General features: G+C 38.3%; 2 protein-coding genes across 3 annotated transcripts; both read left to right on the forward strand.

The window, feature by feature from the left end:
- The first annotated feature begins 1202 nt into the window (after positions 1–1202).
- Positions 1203–9962, forward strand: bdkrb2 (bradykinin receptor B2). Of its 2 annotated transcripts, XM_088433271.1 has the most exons (4): positions 1203–1297; positions 4573–4658; positions 4942–5088; positions 7699–9962. In XM_088433271.1, exons 2-4 carry the CDS (start codon positions 4633–4635, stop codon positions 8732–8734), a joined length of 1209 nt encoding a protein of 402 aa, XP_088289397.1. In that variant the 5' UTR covers positions 1203–1297; positions 4573–4632; the 3' UTR covers positions 8735–9962. The 2 variants fall into 2 exon arrangements, with proteins under 2 accessions (XP_088289397.1, XP_088289398.1); XM_088433272.1 differs by lacking the exon at positions 1203–1297 and having other exon boundaries at positions 4531–4658.
- A 1446-nt stretch (positions 9963–11408) lies between these two features.
- On the forward strand, positions 11409–14835 carry bdkrb1 (bradykinin receptor B1). The gene is made up of 2 exons (XM_088433562.1): positions 11409–11491; positions 13501–14835. The coding sequence occupies exon 2, from the start codon at positions 13564–13566 to the stop codon at positions 14623–14625; it is 1062 nt and encodes a 353-aa protein (XP_088289688.1). The 5' UTR covers positions 11409–11491; positions 13501–13563; the 3' UTR covers positions 14626–14835.
- Positions 14836–19871: the final 5036 nt, after the last annotated feature.

Genomic DNA, 19871 nt, shown 5'->3' on the forward strand with positions numbered 1-19871 from the left:
ATGGATGGATGGATGGATGGATGGATGGATGGCTGAAGGAAGGAAAGAAGCCTGGCTGGAGGGGTGGAGGGAGGGTGTGAGGAAGGAAAGCAAGAAGGATGGATGGATGGATAGATGGATAGATGATGGATGGATGGATGGATGGCTGAAGGAAGGAAAGAAGGCTGGATGGAGGGGTGGAGGGAGGGTGTGAGGAAGGAAAGAAAGGATGGATGGATGGATAGATGATAAATGATGGATGGATGGATGGATAGATGGATGGCTGAAGGAAGGAAAGAAGACTGGATGGAGGGGTGAAGGGAGGTTGTGAGGAAGGAAAGAAAGAAAGATGGATGGATAGATGGATAAATGATGGATGGATGGATGGATGGCTGAAGGAAGGAAAGAAGGCTGGATGGAGGGGTGAAGGGAGGGTGTGAGGAAGGAAAGAAAGAAGGATGGATGGATAGATGGATAAATGATGGATGGATGGATGGATGGATGGATAGATGGATGGCTGAAGGAAGGAAAGAAGACTGGATGGAGGGGTGAAGGGAGGGTGTGAGGAAGGAAGGAAAGAAAGATGGATGGATAGATGGATAAATGATGGATGGATAGATGGATGGCTGAAGGAAGGAAAGAAGGCTGGATGGAGGGGTGAAGGGAGGGTGTGAGGAAGGAAAGAAAGAAAGATGGATGGATAAATGATGGATGGATGGATGGAAAGAAGGAAGGAAAGAAGGAAGGATAATGGAGGGAGGGATGGGTGGATGGATTGGAGGGAGGACGGGTGTAAGGAAGTAAGGATGGAAGGTAAGAAGGATGGTTGGCGGGAGGGATGGATGATGGAACGAAGGATGGATGGGATGGAGGGAGGGAGGGCGGTGTAAGGAAGGAAGGCTGGAGAGGGGAAGTAAGGAAGAAAGGAAGGATGGATGTTAAAAAGTAAAGTAAAAAAACAGTTTAGAATTGTGAAGAACAAAGAGATTTTTGTCCTTATGCTTTTTTATACATGATTTGAACAAACGGGACAACAATGGCAGTATGTAAAATTGAATCACTACGAATGCTCGAGGTAAACCAAGCGTGAGCTTACGCTCAGCCACCTATTGAAAAATGTCTTGCTACGCTCCTGGCTGGCTCGCCTCCAACCCGAAGAAACTTCCCTCCGACATGACCGGGCAGGACTTATCCCGGAACCCCGTGGCAAAAAGGAAACCGAAGACACCTTGAGGAGGTCAGTCAAGGTAGAGCTTTTTGAGAAAAATTACAAGAATGAAAACAAAGAAGAAGAAGACACACCATTGGTGACATTTTTGTAAGTACGTACCACACACCTGAACCGTGTTTGTAAGCTTTATCAGTCAGTTATGTTAATTTAAAACATATATTTTTGGAAATCGGTAAAGATATATGACAGCGGTGGTCTTGTTCCATCCGTCGTGAGACAGTAGCGGTTGGGCTCAAAAGCAAGATGGGAGTTCACCGTGGTAACGCACGGCCAGAACATTGAGTAAACAGTGCAAGAGGTTGCTAAGCGGGAGAAGCACGAGTGTTCCTAGGATCAATACCAACATTTTCCTTTCTGTTTTTCTCCAAACTAAAACGGACCCCGCTTCGCAATTTTTGCCTCTTAAATGTAAAGTCAAAATATGTTGGTACTTTATTTAAAAAGAAAACGATTGCAATTTAGATGAACAGCCACTGTACTTTCATTTAAAAAAAAAAAAAGTATAAAAAACTATTTTACATGGTTTTTCAAAAGTGTTTTGTCAGAGCTAAATATTATTTTATGAATATATTATTTTCAATATTGTAACAACTAAAAAAAAATTGACGTGGATAAATTTGATTTCACAAGAGACACTGATTTTTCCAAAGAACTGCAACACTTAAGTCAATTTTCCAAGAATAGTCATAATTTTTCAAGAATATTTTTCCTGATATAATTTTATCTATAAAATTTACGAATAAAATCATAGTTAAGAATTTTTTTATATTTTTGTAACATAAAAAAAATACAATTAAATGTGAATAACATTAAATTTAGATTAATACAAAAAAATAATAGTACCATAATATTACAAGATTTTTTTTTTTTTTTTACAAAAACAAAGTTGGACTACTAAAATAATAATATAAAATAATACAATGTAGTTAATATAATTAAACATTAAAGAAAAATATTAATTTGTTGTGAATAAATTTATGAGACATTTTGATAATTCAATAGAACAATAGTTAATTAAATAAAAACAGTTGTACAATTGTACCTGAGATAATACCATAATTTTCCAAGAATTATTATGATTATACAAGAAGTTTTTTCAGATTTATTTTATGAGTATACTTTCAAGAGTATTATAATATATAAAATAGTTATAATATATAAATAAAAAAAAGATTGAAGGACATTTTAAGTGAATAAAATAATCTTACATGACTTTTTAATTTTTATCTAAAGAAAAATAAAATACATTTCCTAGTGTGGTATTTTGACCATTTATGTCATTTTCTTCCACATCATTCTGGCAGTATTTTAGCCAAGGTATATCACACTCCTGCTAGTGTGATAATTAGGTGGTCGTGCCATATTGACACGTTGTCACCAGCTGGGTGAAATTTCAGCTCCCTAGTATCTTCTTTCAATGGGGTTAGATGTGAAATGTTTTGACGTAAAAATCTAAGAAGATATTATGCAAGTCAAGAAATAAATTTAAAAAAGTAGACATAAAAGAAATACAGTATATAGAAAAATGAATGTTTGAATTTCGCTAGCTTCCTCTACGAACAATGATTTTTCCCTGGCAGTATTTTGCTTTTCAACCGGTATTTTTGCAGTGCACTTTGATAGTCAGGAAATTCCACAAGTTATTGCTTTGTTGAAACCCTAAATCATCCATGTTCAACACAACCGTGACATGTGATTGTGTTCCTTATCTCCATCCCGAAGGAAACGCATGAGGAAGCCATTTATTGGCAAGTGTAAATAATGATTTTTTTCGTTTTCAGATTGCTACGAGAGAATGGCATCACTTTCCGTACTTATGACGGAACTTTCTGGAGCCACTACCGGCCCCTCAATTATTCATTCAAATCTTAAAAGCATCCGCAGTTTCTTGCGGTTTTGGTTACGACCATGCTGGTGGGTTTTTTGGCGCACTATCCACTTCTCTCAAACACACCAATCAATGCTAACTGGCAAAAACGTCTTTTGGGAGCGAGTGCATTAGCCCTAATGAGCTGCGCTGTGACAATTGCGCAGCTCACAAATTGCCGTGTTGCTCGTTCAAATGTTAACCTCCAGATCGTTAAAGGGGCAAATGTGAAAAACTGCACTCAGCCAGGGATGATGATTATATTTCAAAACTGGAACAACAAAGGCTCCATTGTTTTAGCCTAGCATTGTAAAAGTCAACCCTTGTGCAGTATTTTCTCCAAGCCTTTTGATTTTACATCAAAATCCTTTCAAATCCAAGTGAAAGTTTTGAAAACAGACATTAGGGAGCTGAAATTTCACTCAAATAACATGTCAAAGTTAAATACGAGGAGTGACCCAAAATGGTCCAAAAAAAAAGACCCAAAATGGTCAAAATACTGCCCAATGTTTAAGCGATAGTTCGTTTATTTTGACAACAATCAAATTTTGAGAGTGATACGAATGTCATTTCGCCATTTCGCGGTAAATAAGTTCACATTTTGTCTATAATTCATTTGATAGCTGAATTATGTTCCCCTTACAATTTAATGTTTTTAAAACACTATATTTCCACTTGCTGTCGATTCAAAATGACATTGCATGTAGTCGAGGTAACAACCAATCAAGGCTCAGCTTGTGGACATCACGTGACCAAATCAAACTCAGTAAAAAGGTGCACCGTGATTGGTTGTTACCAAAACCTGAGTAAGTGATGTGATTTTCAATTGACAGCAAGTGGCAAAACGTGTTTTGAATTGTTCATGAAAAATAATTATCCTATTAAATTGATGATAAATAAAATATTAACTTTTTACTTCTGAAAGTGGCTAATGGCCAACACTCGCCAATATTCATGAGATTAGGGGCTTTATATAATTATTTTCAACGGTAAAATGTTATTTTTTCTAGAAACCAATGTTTAAGCAGACATACAACTTATTTTTCCCCCCAAGTGTTTGGCTAATAGAGGGTGTAAAAATGGCTGGTACGAAATGAACAAAGCACTAACGTAATCTATTACTTAAGTACCTCAAGTAATCAATTACTATTGGTACTAAATTACTAATATAGTAGTAAAGTACTATATTACTTTAGTAATTAGAATAATTGATTACTTTAATACTGAATTACCTAAAGTGTGTGTGTGTATATATATATATATATATATATATATATATATATATATACACACACACACATACACACACACATACATACATACATGATCAAAATTAAATACAGCCAAAATATGAACTTTTTCTTGCTGAAAATGGCTAAACAAGTTTAGTAATCCGTTAATATTCTGTCTCAAATTAATTTGGTTACTATTAGGATGAGTGCCTATGTAAAATGGATGAATGTAGAAATATGACTGTTTATCACCTGTTTTCTAGGTTTGGTCATGAGACGTTTGCAAGATGAGTCATGATTGGTTGTGGTCTTGAGCGCATGTGATGTCCGATTCAGACGACAGCAAATGGTAAAATGGGCTTTTAAATGTATTACTTTTAAATAAAAAATACTGTATTTGTCAAATTAACCTTTGACACAATATCAATTTTTTTACACCTGAAATCGGCAGAATAAATAAAATACACTTTTAAATGTGTTTAAAAATACCAATCCGCAAGAACGTGAAATGTACAAAGAGTAACAAACCAAAAACGCAGACATGATCTTACAGTGAGAAAAAAAATGAAATAAAAAAACACCGGAAAAACGGCAGAGTGAAGTAATATATTTTTTGGCTGACATCACTTCAGCTCCAGTTTCCTTGAAAAGAGCAAGTCAGAGGCGAAACGGGGCGGAGAAGTGGAAGGGGAAGCTCGTACGAGTGCGAGGGCGGACATCTGCACATTTCACATCTGGACGGACCATCCGCAGGGGCAAATGGCGCTTCAGACTACAAGGTAAACCTTTCACATTTTCATCATATTTACTTTGTACACTGCTTCTGACTGAGGACACTTCGTACTTTATAATCAATGCAAAAAAAAGAATGTTTTATGAAAAAAAATTAACTTTTGTCAACAGAATAGTTTTTTAAGACGACTGCATCAAACCTTTCCATTCAAATTCCTTTTAGCGACAATTACTATTTTATTCTAGTGACATTTTTTCTTGCCTACTAGTAATATTGCACAGTGAGTGATTTTATTTTTAATCACCTGGTTTAGGAAAAAGCTTTTAGTTGTTAAGGAAATGAGTCAATCATGATTCTTCATTGAAAGTGAACCACTTGTGAAATTTACTTTCTTAACCCTTATGTAGTATTTGGACCATTTTTGGATCGTTTTGTTCCATATCATTCACATAGTATTTTAGCCAAGGGATGTCAAACTCTTGCTGGTGCGATAACTAAGTGGTTGTGCCATATTGAAATTTGACATGTTGTCACCATCCGGGAGAAATTTCAGCTTCCTGGTGTCATTTTTCAATGCTTTCCCTTTGATGTGAAATGACTTTGCTGTAAAGATCAAATATTGGACAAAATACCGCACAAGGGTAAAGAGTACCATAATATTACAACAAATATTGTGAAAAAGATTCATTTTACAAAAGACATTTTGATTTTTACGTAGATGAAAAAAAAAAAATCCTTGCGCAATATTTTGACCAGTTTTGGGTCATTTTCTTCCACATAATTCTCGCAGTATTTTAGCCAAGGGATGGCACACTCCTGGTAAAGTAATAACTACGTACTCGTGCCATGTTGAATTTTGACAAGTTGTCACCATCTGGGTGAGATTTCAGCTTCCGACAGTCTACTTTCAATGCTTTTGATGTAAAGATTTGAACAAGAATATAGTTGAAATGTTATGAAAATAAAGAAAACTCTGGTAAAAAGTGATAACTAAGATAACTAAGGTCGTGCAAATTTCAAATTTGACATGTCACCATCTGGATGAAATTTCAGCTCCCTGGTGTCTATTTTTGAATGCTTTCCTTTTGATGTGAGAACCCTTTAATGTAAAAATCAAAGCATTGTACAAAATGCCGCACAGGGGTTAAAGTCAAGTGTTTTTTTGTTTTTTTTTCTGTATTGCTGGTGATATGGTCTTAATAGCCTAGAGCAAAACAGATTGCCGGACGAGCAGCACGACATCTCATAATGTGCCGGACCCAATTTAAACCCCCCTGTAGGTAATTACAGTCGGCAGATCCCAGCCAGTTGCTCATTTACTGGAGCTAATTCCGATCTATTGTTTTATATGGCTTGGACATACGTAGTGCATGATACGTTACAGTATATGTGGCTCAAAAGAATTGGTGTTTATACAAAAACACCCCACTACACGACTAAGTACGATACTGAGGTTGACACGGTAATGTAACATGTGCCTTAAAGCGGAGGTCAAAAACAAATGTCTTTACCATAATATGTTCTGTGCACCCAGAGAAATAATTACTGTGTAGTAAATCACAGTAGTGAGAAAAAAAATTACAATTCAATTATTTTTCTAAATATTTCAGCTCTACTTTTCATTCAGAATCCTTCAACAATTGTTCAACTTCAGGGTTTAGAGTAAAGCAGCACGATTTTCATTTAAGAATTGGCCAAGGAATGATAGTTTAGGGTTTCCGTTCATTTGGGTCATCGTTTTAAATTTGGGGTGTAGGTTCAAGGTTTACGATTGGGGTTTGGTTAAAGTGTGCCTATGTTGCTGAGAAAGAAAAATATATGCGGTTTCTTAAGAAAATCTCCATTGAAAGGTGTTGTTGGTTTCGCTGTTTGTATAAAAGCAAGCTTATGAACGCTAGGGTAACCTATTTGTCGAGACAACACGCACAAATCCATACTTGCCAATAGGAGGCAGGGACATGACACGGCGTTGTTGACAGTGGGTTTTTGGACATCAGTTTCATCGATCAATCAGGACATAAAAAAATTACATTTTGAATGAGAGACAATTAGAGCAAGAACCATCTGTCAACAATGCTGTGTCGTGTCTCCGCTCCCTGCAAGAATAGCTGTGCATGTTGTCTCTCAAAAGAGGCTCCCCGAGCTTTTATAAGCTTGGTTTTATAAACCAAAAACACAGTTGGATCCAGTTATTTAATAAGCTCTAATATGGCTCCTTTGCATAAAAAAAATAATAATCGAGAACCACTGGGTTAGTGGTTAGCTGCGTATTTATTTTTGAGGTTAGAACCACAAATGTAACTGCACCCGAACCGCCTGACACTCATCACATTTTCACACACTAGCTAGCAACAAACTAATCCATTCGAGCTATGCGAGGGCTCAGAAACTAACTGAACCCGAACCAAAGCAAAACCATGATGTGGTTTAATCCGTAAATCTGGCATAGGAACAGGGTTCAGTCATTGTACAACAGACGCAAAATGTTGGAGTGCTTAGTGGAATGTTGAGGAGTTAGCTGAGTCAAAGTTGAGCAAGTTTCATACATATTTCATCCATGCTCATAGTAGTGTCATAATTGAGTAGTAGTCGGTTTCCGAAACGCTGCAGATGCACTGGACATTTGTTTTTAAATGTCAATTTCCTTTCCCTGCAGAATACCCGCGCTGAACACCACGTTTTCTAACGGAAGCCATAACGATACGAGTAACAAGAACTGCATCGATCCAAACGTATGGCACGCGCTAACCAGCAGCCAGCCCATTTACTTGGGGGTGGTCGCAGTCCTGGGAGTCCTGCTGAACGCCTTTGTGCTGCTGGTGTTCTGCCTTCACAAGAAGGCCTGCACGGTGGCCGAGATCTACCTGAGCAACCTGGCGGTGGCCGACCTGGTCCTGGTGTGCTGTCTCCCCTTTTGGGCCGTCAATATCGCTAACGGTTTCGAGTGGTCTTTCGGCGTGCCCATGTGCAAGGTGGTCAACGCGGGGATCCAGATGAACGCCTACAGCAGTATCTACTTCCTGGTACTGGTGAGCATAGATCGCTACGTGGCGCTAGTTCACCCCATGTCCTACGGGAGGATGCGTCGACCAAAGTACGCCAAACTGGGCTGCGTGCTAGTGTGGGGCTTCAGCTTGATCTTGGGCACCCCGATCTTGGTCTTCAGGATGGTCAAGTACATCCCCGAATATGACGTAAACGCCTGCATCTTGGATTTCCCGAGCCGCTCGGTCATGCTGCTCTGCGACGTGATGCTAATTTGCATTAGCTTCGTCATCCCGATTGCCATTATCTCATTCTGCACCGTCAAGATCATCCAAGCGTTAAGCAAACGTTCCATAGAGGGATTCAACACTGAGAAGGGGGAGCACAAGGCCACCACACTCATTTTGGTCGTCTTGGTTGCCTTTCTCATCTGCTGGATACCGTTTCACATCATCACAGTGCTGGATGTGCTACTGAAGGCCAATGTGATAGCAGGGTGTCACCTGGAAGCTACCGTAGACACTTGCAGCCAATTTTTTGATTATTTGGCCTTTTTCAACAGCATCATCAACCCCATATTGTATGTCATTGTTGGAAAAAACTTTCGGAAAAAGGCACATGAAGTGTGCAAGCAGTGGCCCGTCAGTAGCGTGACCACAGTTTCCACGCGTTCAAATACTTCTGCAACACTCAGGACGTTTACGTAAAAATCTAATCAGTCGGGGTGGAGAAACATCGCGGTCACCGAGGGGTGGTGACGGCGCCCAAAAACAGAAACTCATCTCAGCTTTATTGAGCTTTTTTTGTTTTGTTTTTTTCATTACTCATACTTTTTGACACACATCCCCTCACATGTTATTCATTTAAACCACCTCAATCTAATTTCAACATAGGTCAAATATTCATGCCATATGGGCTAGTATTTTTCTCGTTTGAAATATTCAAGGTTTTGACATAATTTTCCATTTTTCACCTGAAATTTCCCCATTCATTCCCAATGAGGCAAAATTCTACCCAAGGGTTGTTGTTTATATATCGCATTGTCTCATTCATACACATTTACACCGTTCACAGTTGAAATGTAAACTTGCTAAAAATTCCAACTGACCAAAAATTCAACATTTCACCTTTACAATAACCACAAAAAAATATTCATTTGAGTACCTAAATTTCCAATTCAATTCTACATTTTCCCAAATTTCCCACAAAAAAATCCCTAATCACTCTTGAAAGCAGATTTGAAATTCGAAATATTCCACCCATTAGGATCACCATGGAATAAAATGAACATGCCAAAATTTTCACACCCCACTTTCCACATTCATTCTGTATGAGCGATGCCATTCTGTTTCTCCTTTCTATGTATATGTGTATATATTTTTTTTCTTTTCTTCACAAAGACACTGTAAAATCCAACTTTGCTGCCAGCATGAAAGTGCAAATGAGCTGCTCGCGATTGTAAAATCTGTCTGGGTGCTATGAAGCCAGTACATATTCACGTGGCTGCAATCATTTCAACTTTACTGTCTCCCGAGTCCTCGTATATGTCTTGAAACGCATTTAAACCTAAGAGCAGGCGATGACTCACTGTCCACTGACAAAGTTTCCAGCGGTGACGCGCCATCATGCTGTTTTTTTTAATTCTTCTGTTTTTCCGCGACACCACAATCAAGCAACCCGCTCAGTGTTGACTCAGAGGCCTGTGGGAGGGTGCACTGACACTCCCCAAAATAAAGGCACCGAATACCATAAAGGCAGTGGGCCTTGAACCACAAATGCCAGGCTTGTGGACTACACCACTGAAGTAGATCAGGTGACCACAAAGGAGAAAAAAAATGGATTGTATTTTTCCAATGTTTCACAATAATGCACTATTTCTGTACCGTTGCTTGTATGAGATCAATGTACGTATTCGATCATTTATTAATGTAATCACGCCAGGTAACATTCGATTTGTATTTATTTTTAGAACTGTAGTGTAAAAATACCGAACGTGCATTAAAGCTGTTTATGCATCTCATTTGTTTCAATATCTTCCAAATAAACGAAAAAATCTTCAACATCATATAACATATAATGACTTGTGCCAGGAGAAGGTATTTTGTGGGCTCATGTGAAGTCTTAAATCATTAGCATTACCGGTAGCGTTTTACAACTGTCATCGGTTCCATCTTTAATTGTTTGTGTTTTTATGCGTCTGTCCCCACTCAAAGTTCATTCCGCCTAACTGCATTTTCCAATGTAGATTCATTACAGTAGACAGAAACAAACGGAGTATATCAAACTCCCTGACCTAATCTGCATGACCACACACTAAACGAGACAAGCAAACAAAACCTCCTACAGAAAACGAGTGGGTTGTGTCAGAAAAGGCGTCCGGTATAAAACTTTGTAAACAAAGTGATTTGCTATGTTAATTCTTGACAGGTAAACATTGTTTTGTTTGCTTTGTTTTGTTTTGTTTTTCTTGAAGTTAACATTGTTTTTATAATGCTTGACTTATTAAAAGGTTTAGGGTATACAGTACCAGTCAAAAGTTTGGAAACAACTTGGTCATTATTTTGTTGCGTCACGTCATAATGGCGACTGAGAAAATAACAAAATGTGCAAAGCTGCTTTCAAAAGCTTTCAGGGACGTTGATGCTATTTTTTTCTGTTTTAGACTAAACTGTAACCCGCATAAACGCTGTAAAAAAAATAGTTTAACCTTTGTGTGTGTGTGTGTGTGTGGGGGGGGGGGGGGGGGCAAACGTTTCTTTCTTTCTCTTTCCTAGAGGGGGGGCTTAGCAAAATATAATTGGGAAGCACTGGACCAGCCGCTAATCTGCATAACACTGTAAAAAAGTAGTTGATAACTATAATAATTAATGATTCAATTAATTGCAATTATTTATATATATTATTTATAATTATTTTACTGATATTATCGTATTTATAATTGTCGAGTGGGGGGTTACTTTCCTCTGGGGTGCATTGCAAAATATGAATGAGAAGCACTGGTTTAAAGGAAATCAAGGTGCAATCTCCATCATAACCACAAGATGTCGCTAAATCCCAAATGCTGTACCATACACTGGATCGGGCCTTCGGACATTCTTTCAGTTAACGCACATTTGCTGTCGATCAAGTTTGCAACGCAACGAGTCCACACATTCCAGGGAGCGTCATCATACATTTTGAGCACTGCAAATGATTAATATGTCATTTGTCATCTTTAGGTGAGAAAATACTACATTCTTTTGCCATATGCAACTGAGCAGTTTTCTTTAAAGTTTGATAAACGGAGCACATTTGATGCACTATGAGCCTTTCTCCATTTAGGGCCGTGCAGTAATTCAGGACTTGGGGGCTGTTCATAAACAAGCTGCTGTATCGGGAGGTGCAAGAATGCCGCTCTGTATACAAAGACGTTCCAGTTCCTTCCACACGCCGTGTGAACACATATCAGCTGCTTGATGACTATGGTGAGTATTTTTAAAATTATTTTTACTGACCGGGATATAACACCGGACGTTTGGAGAATATTTATAGGTATCATGTGATTGAGAAGAGGAAACATCTGATGAATGAGTCAGCTTATTAAGTCATAAATTCAAACGCATGACTAAATCACAGGGGCTAATATTTTGGGAAGTGAAAATGCTAAACTTGAGTTGGCATCACTTATAATATGATAGTTATTCTTAACCTAAATAATTATTCAGTCAAGCTTGTAGAAGGCTCAGGCTAGATCTCCTTATTGCTAAACAGTTTCTATTTTTCATTATTTCACACTTGCCACACTTTTTTTTTCAAAATATATGAGTAATATACATTGTTATAAAGGATTACCTTAAAATGAGTTTTAATTTGTATTAAAGTGACTGAGTTTGTGGTATTTATGGTTTAAATAAAGGGTGTCAAATTTATTTTAGCTCTGGGGCCTCAGAGGAAAATGTACCCTCAAGCTGGCTGGACTGGTCAAATAACCGTATATAACTTAAAAACAATTAACGTCACGTACATGTAAATATTTGCAATGTGCTCATTAAATGAAGCAGAATTTGACTGGTTGTGTTTACTCAACACACTGCCTCTTTAAAAATAATTGGATGGCATTTTTTTTAACCTTCTTGGCGCGCATGGAGGATAAGGAGATCTTTGTCTTAACCACTTCAGAACAATGCTGGCGCACATAACACGTTTGCGTGTCGAAACCAATAAATTCGCTAAATTTTGATGATGTCGCTAAATTCTGGGAGATGACTTTCTAAAGTGTTCCTAATCGAAATCAAGTTATGACACTTAGCACACTCTTTTTGGATCTTACAAGATGGATAAAAAAAAAGACAAATGTAATCAGAAACATAAATTTACACTCATACTAGTCAAACAAACTTGCTTTCTGTATAATTTTAAGGGTTACAGCTGATAACATTTGAAGTTTATTTTGAGACTATATCACATCATTATTTTTACAGGATTTGTTTTCAAACTCTAGTGTGCCTCACTGTGGACATTCGTGGAAGTGACATGCTATCACTTGTGCTTGCAGAGTTGACATAACAAGCCGCTTCTGAAAATAATTAGATGGCAATTGCTATATTTTTATTAAATTAAAAACAAGAAGATTTACTTTATTTTAAAACTTCAATTTTATTTTCAATTATTGTTTAAAAAAAAGCGGTGCGTTTTGACAAAATCATGCTCATGTTTCTGAAAATTCAAATTGAGATATGGATCTATTCTAATTCTACGCTTATTTCCCTTTATAAATCTATACAACACATGGAGGTATCTCAGAAACTGACTAAGTTACAGCAATTTGAACGTTGCCACGTTGAAATCCCTCATTTTGAGAAAAACGTTCTTAAAGTTTTGCCACATTCATCTTTTAATGGTATCTATCCTCTATTAATTCCTTATTTTCATACACTTCCATTATAATTTGACTCCTTCGGCTGCTGGGAAACAGAAGTCGCGACCTTAATTAGGTTGTTTCTGTGGAAAACCCAAAATGGACATCTCTATCGAAAAATCGTATTTTCGTCAATGACTCAAAACTAATCTCTGTGACATAAACCAGGTTTTGTTACGCATCAGAAATAGATTGTGTCCAATGGAAAATAAATACACCATGGGACACTAATATTTTTGCTCAAGCTTATCCTACCATCAGAATCTGCTATCAACCTATGCCGAATCCCTACTATTAAAATCTTCAAAATCCAATCCACGATGCTCTTTGTCCATGTTTTCCGAGTCTTTCTTTGCAACACACCTAATTCGAACGATCTGGCCAATTACGAAGCTCGCTGATGAGCTAATCGTTTGAATCAGGTGTGCTGCTGCGAGAGACTTATAAAACATGCAGGACACAGGTCATCGTGGACTGGACTATGGTAGTTCGGGACTAAGAGGGTTTTAGTACAGGATATTGTGAACATTTTTAGGGCGGCTTCAGTGACTAACATTTTTTTTTCCCCGTTTACAGAAGTGCTCAGTTCATACCATGAATTACTTGTAGAATTTCCCGTGTTTTGTTGTGGAGAAGACTATGGAGCTGGTGACGCTAGAACCAGAGCGGTCTGAAAACAGCAGCCTTTCAGACTCTCTCACATCCACGGAGTTCGTGACCATCCGCACCATCGTCCCTCCGTACATCCTGACAGTATGCGCGCTGGGTCTGACCTTGAACGCCTTTGTCTTGTGCGTCTTTCTGGCGCAAAGGGATCGACTGACGGTGGCGGAGATCTACCTGGGCAACTTGGCCCTGGCCGACTTCGCCCTGCTATGCGGCCTCCCTTTCTGGGCCGCAAACATCCTCAACGGTTTCCATTGGCCGTACGGAGACACCCTGTGCAAGATGGTCAACTGCGTGATGACGGTCAACCTCTACACCAGCGTCTACACGTTGGTCATGATCAGCGCCGATCGCTACCTGGCCATCGTGAGGACGATGAAGGCCAGGTGGCTTCGACGGACGCGGCACGCTAAGATCATATGCGTGTTCCTCTGGATCTTCGGGCTCGCGCTCAGCACGCCGACGATGCTGCACAGAAAGGTGACGTACTTTGAAGAACTCCAGATGACAGCCTGCGTCTTGGACTACAGCCACGGGAGCTCATGGAAGTTAGCCAACCAAGTGTTGCTGAACGCCGTCGGATTCCTCGTCCCGGCTCTGGTGATCGTGTCCAGTAGCGCGGCTATCGTCAAGGCTTTGCGACACAGAAAGGAAAGCGTAGGTCTTCAGGATGTCAACGACACCAAAGCCTCGGTTTTGTTGTACGCCGTCACTCTGCTCTTCATCCTTTGCTGGGGGCCCTACCAGGTCTTCACTTTCCTCGACACCCTCTGCGACATCCACGTTCTGGACGTTACGGCGTGGTCCGACGCTCTGAACGTCGGGGGGCAGGTCTCGGCCTATCTCGGCGTACTCAACAGCGCCCTCAACCCTGTGCTCTACGTCCTCTCCGGGCAATATTTTAGGAAGAAAGTTTATGCAATCTATAGAAGGGTGTTGCGTAAGCGCAGGGGATCAGACCTGACCACCTATCAGCGCTCTGTTGTGTCCACTTACATTCACAGACATGAACAGATTAAGCCTGTTGTTATGTAGGATGATGGAGATATATAAAAAAAAAAAACATGGTATGTAATGTATAATTTATGGCATTTATGATTGCCCATTAACTGCCAGGCCAGTTAAAATGATCTTTGATTAACATCACTGTTAATGGCAGTGAATGAGTTTGTCTTTCCTAACACATCCACTGCCATTGACGACGAGAGACGTCAATGATCTTAACCGGGCAAACCCATTCACTGCCAGTCCAAAGGAGATTTTATATATATATATATATATATATATATATATATATATATATATATATATATATATATATATATATATATATATACGCACAGTAACACAGTTGGGTAAGTGCAGCGCAGCTTCACTCTGTCTCAGATTTTCATTTTAAAACCATAACCTTTTCTAATGCAGGTTTACATGGCTATTTTTCTTGCAATCTTTCTTCTTAAGTCAGACCAGTAAACAAAAAACTATTTTATTCATTGCAAATAAAATTAAATCAACCTGTACTACAAGGATTTGGATTTACGACCATATCTGTTGCAGGTTTACCTTACAACTTTCTTTGATATTTTTGTAACAAAATAAACAAGCTAAAAAAAAGTTTGTTTGTTTTTCATTCATTCACAGGGTGTATTTTACGAAACGAAACCCCGGTGAGGACAAACGCAACACTTCTAACAAACAAACAAACAAAGCTAAGTTTTGAACGTTTATATTTAACCCAGTAATTCTGTAATCATTTCAAGAAATTCGTTCCTACACAGACGTTCAAACGCTGTCGCTGCTTGGTGCGTTTTTATTTTATTTTTTAACTTGAAAGTTTAACTTTAAAGTTAAATTAACGCTAAAGTATTTTAAAACAATCAAGTGTATTGCCTGCAATTTATATATTGAGTGTTGCAAAACATTAAAAGACCCAAAAAGACGTTCATTATGCATTTAAAAAATCGTGTGGAGGAAACTGTTATCGGATTTTATATCCATTTTACTGTTTTGATCTAAATCCAAATGAATTGTGTGGTTCACTCACCTGTGTTAATAGTGCAGTAGGTCCTGGATGTGTCCTTCTATGTCAGGAGAGTCCATCACAATGTCCAATTAAGACCGCATACGCATTTGAAACACTCTCAAGCATTGAAAATATTCACGTTTTTGCAGAACACAAATGTTTATCTACTTCTGAAATCGATATAATGGCGACCATGACAAGTGAGGCGTGTCTTCTTCTTTTTCAATTATTGGCTCAGGTGCGGACGCCAGATTGGAGGTGTTTGTGAGAGATGTCTGCCATCTTGTGGTCAATATTATATTACATCTTTTATAGCTCAGCAACAAGAAAACGATTTTATTTTTACAAAATGATCTGTGGGTGAGGGCGCTATTGTACATCCTTCAAACCACGATTTGATCATTTCTATTTAAAAAAAAAAAAAAGTGTCACAACGAACGCATAAAATGACAAAGATTAACCCTCCTGTTATGTTGTGGGTCAATGAATGTTGAATGTAGATTTCAGTCCAAGACTTGCGCTTGGCTTTTGTATCAACATATGGATTAAAAATGGCATTTGTAAACAATTTACCATTTTTGATACAATGCTTTTCACATGTTTGCAACTTTTTTGACAATTGAGCAAAACCGCGGTCAAATTGATCCAGGAACGAGAAAAAAAATATATATATATATCATAAGATTTATTAGTTAGAAGGATTACTCACACTATACGATTTTTGGAATGTTTTGGATGATTACACAAGACCCCGGGTCAAAATGACCCAAGAATATTATTGCTTGGGACGAAAAAAAAAAAAATTGAATCACAAGAGGTCTTGGTGAGAAGGATTACTCACACACAAAAAATATGTTTATGGAGGTTTTGTATAATTACACATGACCCCGGGTCAAAGTGACCCAGAATATCATTACCATTCCAGGGAAATAAACCTAACACACATTTATAAATTGAGTATTGCCTTTGTTATTTTGTGAGTGGTTTTCCACAAAAGAAACTCAGTTATTGACACTTTTGAGAAATTCAACTCACTTTAGTGTCATAGTAACCCGAGATATTATTACAGCTGAAACCGAAATATTTAATTTGGATGACACACATTTCAAACACATTCAACTAAATACGCCACGGGTCAAAGTGACCCAGGGCCAACAATGCTGTTGCTCTTGCAAACAAACCTAACAGGAAGTTTAATAGCTTTAGTAATTCAATGCGATGCACTAAAACTATTTATTTTGCAATTTATTTCTTACAACTTGATATAATTGGAGTTTGTACATTAACGCACTTAGAACGGTTCATAAAAAAGAAAGGGAGTCGGACACAAATGTCAGCGTAGAGCTCAGAAGGTTTTCTTTTTTTTTTTTACCTGTATGTAAACAAACATGATTTATTCCCTTGACATTACACGCATGACACTTCCTAATGAGAAAGGCCCAGTGAGGAGCATGTGCTTTGCCATGTGAGCTCTTCCCCCTCTTCTGCCTCTTTTCCATCACCCACCCATCCGTTTCACTTAATGTGCTTCACCTCAATAACGGCAAAAGAACGTGCATCAGCAGTCTCCGTCTTCTATTCTTTATCACCTTTCCTCTGTCCTCGCTCCTTCTGCGCGCATGCATCTTGTGGGGTTGGAGATAAGTGAGGATCGATCATTTTTAGTCTTGCTAGTAAATGACGTTTTATTTAACCCTTGTGTGGTATTTGGACCATTTATCGGTCGTTAACTTTCTTCCGCATCATCCTGACGGTATTTTAGCCATGGAATGGCACACTCCTGCTAGTATGATAACAAAGTGGAGCTCATGTTGAACTTTGAGATGTTGTCACCATCTGGGTGAAATTTCAGCTCCCTAGAGTAATCTTTCAATGCTTTCGCTTTGATGTGAAGAGCCTTTGATGTAATGATAAGTGGATTGGACAAGATTTAAATATGTAACCTGTGTGTGAATATATATTTTATTTAGGGTAACAATAACAGGTAAAAACTATGGCTCCAAATATAACATGCAAGTGGAATGTGATGAAAAAAAAACCCGACATAATACAAGCTAATAATAGAATCACTGGACAGTTTACGATAGATGTATGTATGATACATCACCTTAGACGCAATTTATTTTGAAATATGAATTACTTTGGCTGCGACGTAAGCCACGTGACTCACCTCTCAGCGTGGCTGCCGGCTGCCACGCCCCTTTCAGGAAGTCCTCCGAGTGCACCACTGACGCATGTTTGACTCCGCCCACACGAAAATGTTTCTTCCCGGCTTTAATCATGCCCCATCTTGTGACCTCATGCTAATTATTTCCAACATTTTTGAACGTCAAAAATTACAAATGATCTATTGCCTCCACCCAATACTAACTTCCACCTTCCATGAAGTTTGCTCTCTGCTGGGGACTTGTGGTATTGCACCCATCTCAGTCGTTTCTACTGAAGGTGCATTTGGCCTACTCATTCAAAACCAACATGGACTTCTCAATTTTTAGGGTCTCTGAAAATACTGGGCGTTCTTCCGTATTATATTTTGACTTCTTTCGGCAGATAGAATCCAATGTTTGCTGATTTGTTGCCCATTCCTTATGATACATTCTCACGTGGATTTTTGATAGATATGAACTAAATAACTAGGACACTTTCAGTCTCTTCTGTTTGATGTGATGTGAAACATGTTAAGTTCCTGCAGGCCACTAGCTCACACTTGTCTCCTCAGAACGTTCACACCTCTACCTCCTCCTCCTGCTTCTTCTTCTGCTGCCAGATGAGAGGGCAAGGTGGCTCAAACGTTTGATTTTTTTCATCGCTCTCTTACATTTCACAGATCAGAAGAAAAAATGCCAAAAATACTTCCACGGTCTTCAGTTTCTTATACATTTGAAAGTGTGGCATGATATATATATATATATATATATATATATATATATATATATATATATATATATATATATATATATATATATATATATATATATATATAGTATTTGTCCACAGTAAAATATTTACCTTTTGGGGACACAGTAGAGATCTGTTCACAAAATGCATCATTAAATTAATTATCAATCAATATCAAGTCAATATACAGTGTTAGACCTGTTCTAAAAAGTAATAATAATAAATAAAAATGTGTCCACAGAAAAATATCAAACATAAAGTGTCCTGTTTTGGTGTTGCAGTAGAGATCTGTTCACAAAAAATAAATCATTAACTTGTGGATTAATACATTTTTGCCGCCCCCCCCCCCAAAAAAAAAAAAAAAAATCAAAATAAAATGTCAGACCTGTTCTGAAAAACAAATAATTATAAATAAACATTTGTCCATAGAAAAATAATAAACTTTTGGGAGCATCGTAGAGATATGTTCACAAAAATAAATAATGACAGGTGACGAGAGGTGGCACATGACATATCGGGTCGAACCATTCTAGTTTAGGGGAGAATCTTTCTATTGACGACAATAAAATTGAATAACCGACCGAACATGAAATTTGTTTTCCGAACTGATATTTTCCTGAAACAACTAATTAATTCAATAATTCTTTTAAAGCATTTTTGCATGTTTGTCAAGTACCCCCTGGAGTTCCTTCACGTACCCCCAGGGGTACTAGTCCCCCCGTTTGAGAACCACCTCTCTATAAAGTGGGAATTATAATCCCGACAAACGGGAAGTCAAATAGCAAGCTGGACAAAAACAATAATTTGTGATGAGACGCGTGACCGCGCGGATTCACAAAGCAGATGCGTGCAAGAGATGGAGCAGGAGGGGTCACGTCCACCTTGACGGAATACACCCCCACACCCACACACGATTTATAGCCATCTCACTCCCCTTGATTCATTTGTTTTGTGGTGTTGCCAGCTGGCCGTCCACATTTGGACGCACGTGACTGCGGGGCAGGCACGAGCCTCAAGCTAGGCCGCATCACGCTAATTACGTAATGTTTCCTCTAGGAAAAAAAAAAAAAAGTGCATCAGAGTATTTTAAAATGAAAAAAAAAAAAAGACGTGGGGCGTTGTTGACATATGATTGAGTGTCACCTCGTCCTTTTTTGCGGAAGGGCAAATGAGAATTGGTAAGTTGATAAAATAGACTTTTTCACATACTACGCGAGCAGTTTGGATGAAGGTCACATTTAATTCAATTTCCTATCATGTGCTTGGATATGGATCATAACTCTGACAAGACATTTACCAGAAGGAAGCTTATGTCATTTGAAATGGATGCTTCGCCCTCCAGAACTTCAGGAGATCCAGG

The sequence above is a fragment of the Hippichthys cyanospilos genome, chromosome 14, assembly GCF_059441005.1.
Source record: "Hippichthys cyanospilos isolate Australia breed blue-spotted pipefish chromosome 14, RoL_Hcya_1.0, whole genome shotgun sequence".
Taxonomy (NCBI): domain Eukaryota; kingdom Metazoa; phylum Chordata; class Actinopteri; order Syngnathiformes; family Syngnathidae; genus Hippichthys; species Hippichthys cyanospilos.

What these genes read in the sequence shown, in the direction of transcription:
- bdkrb2 (XM_088433271.1), top strand. Translation starts at nt 4,633, where the DNA reads ATGTCCGATTCAGACGACAGCAAATG. An exon ending in GATTCAGACGACAGCAAATG is followed by an intron (nt 4,659 to 4,941) that starts GTAAAATGGGCT and finishes ACATCACTTCAG; the next exon opens with CTCCAGTTTCCTTGAAAAGA. An exon ending in ATGGCGCTTCAGACTACAAG is followed by an intron (nt 5,089 to 7,698) that starts GTAAACCTTTCA and finishes CTTTCCCTGCAG; the next exon opens with AATACCCGCGCTGAACACCA.
- bdkrb1 (XM_088433562.1), top strand. Translation starts at nt 13,564, where the DNA reads ATGGAGCTGGTGACGCTAGAACCAGAGCGGTCTGAAAACAGCAGCCTT.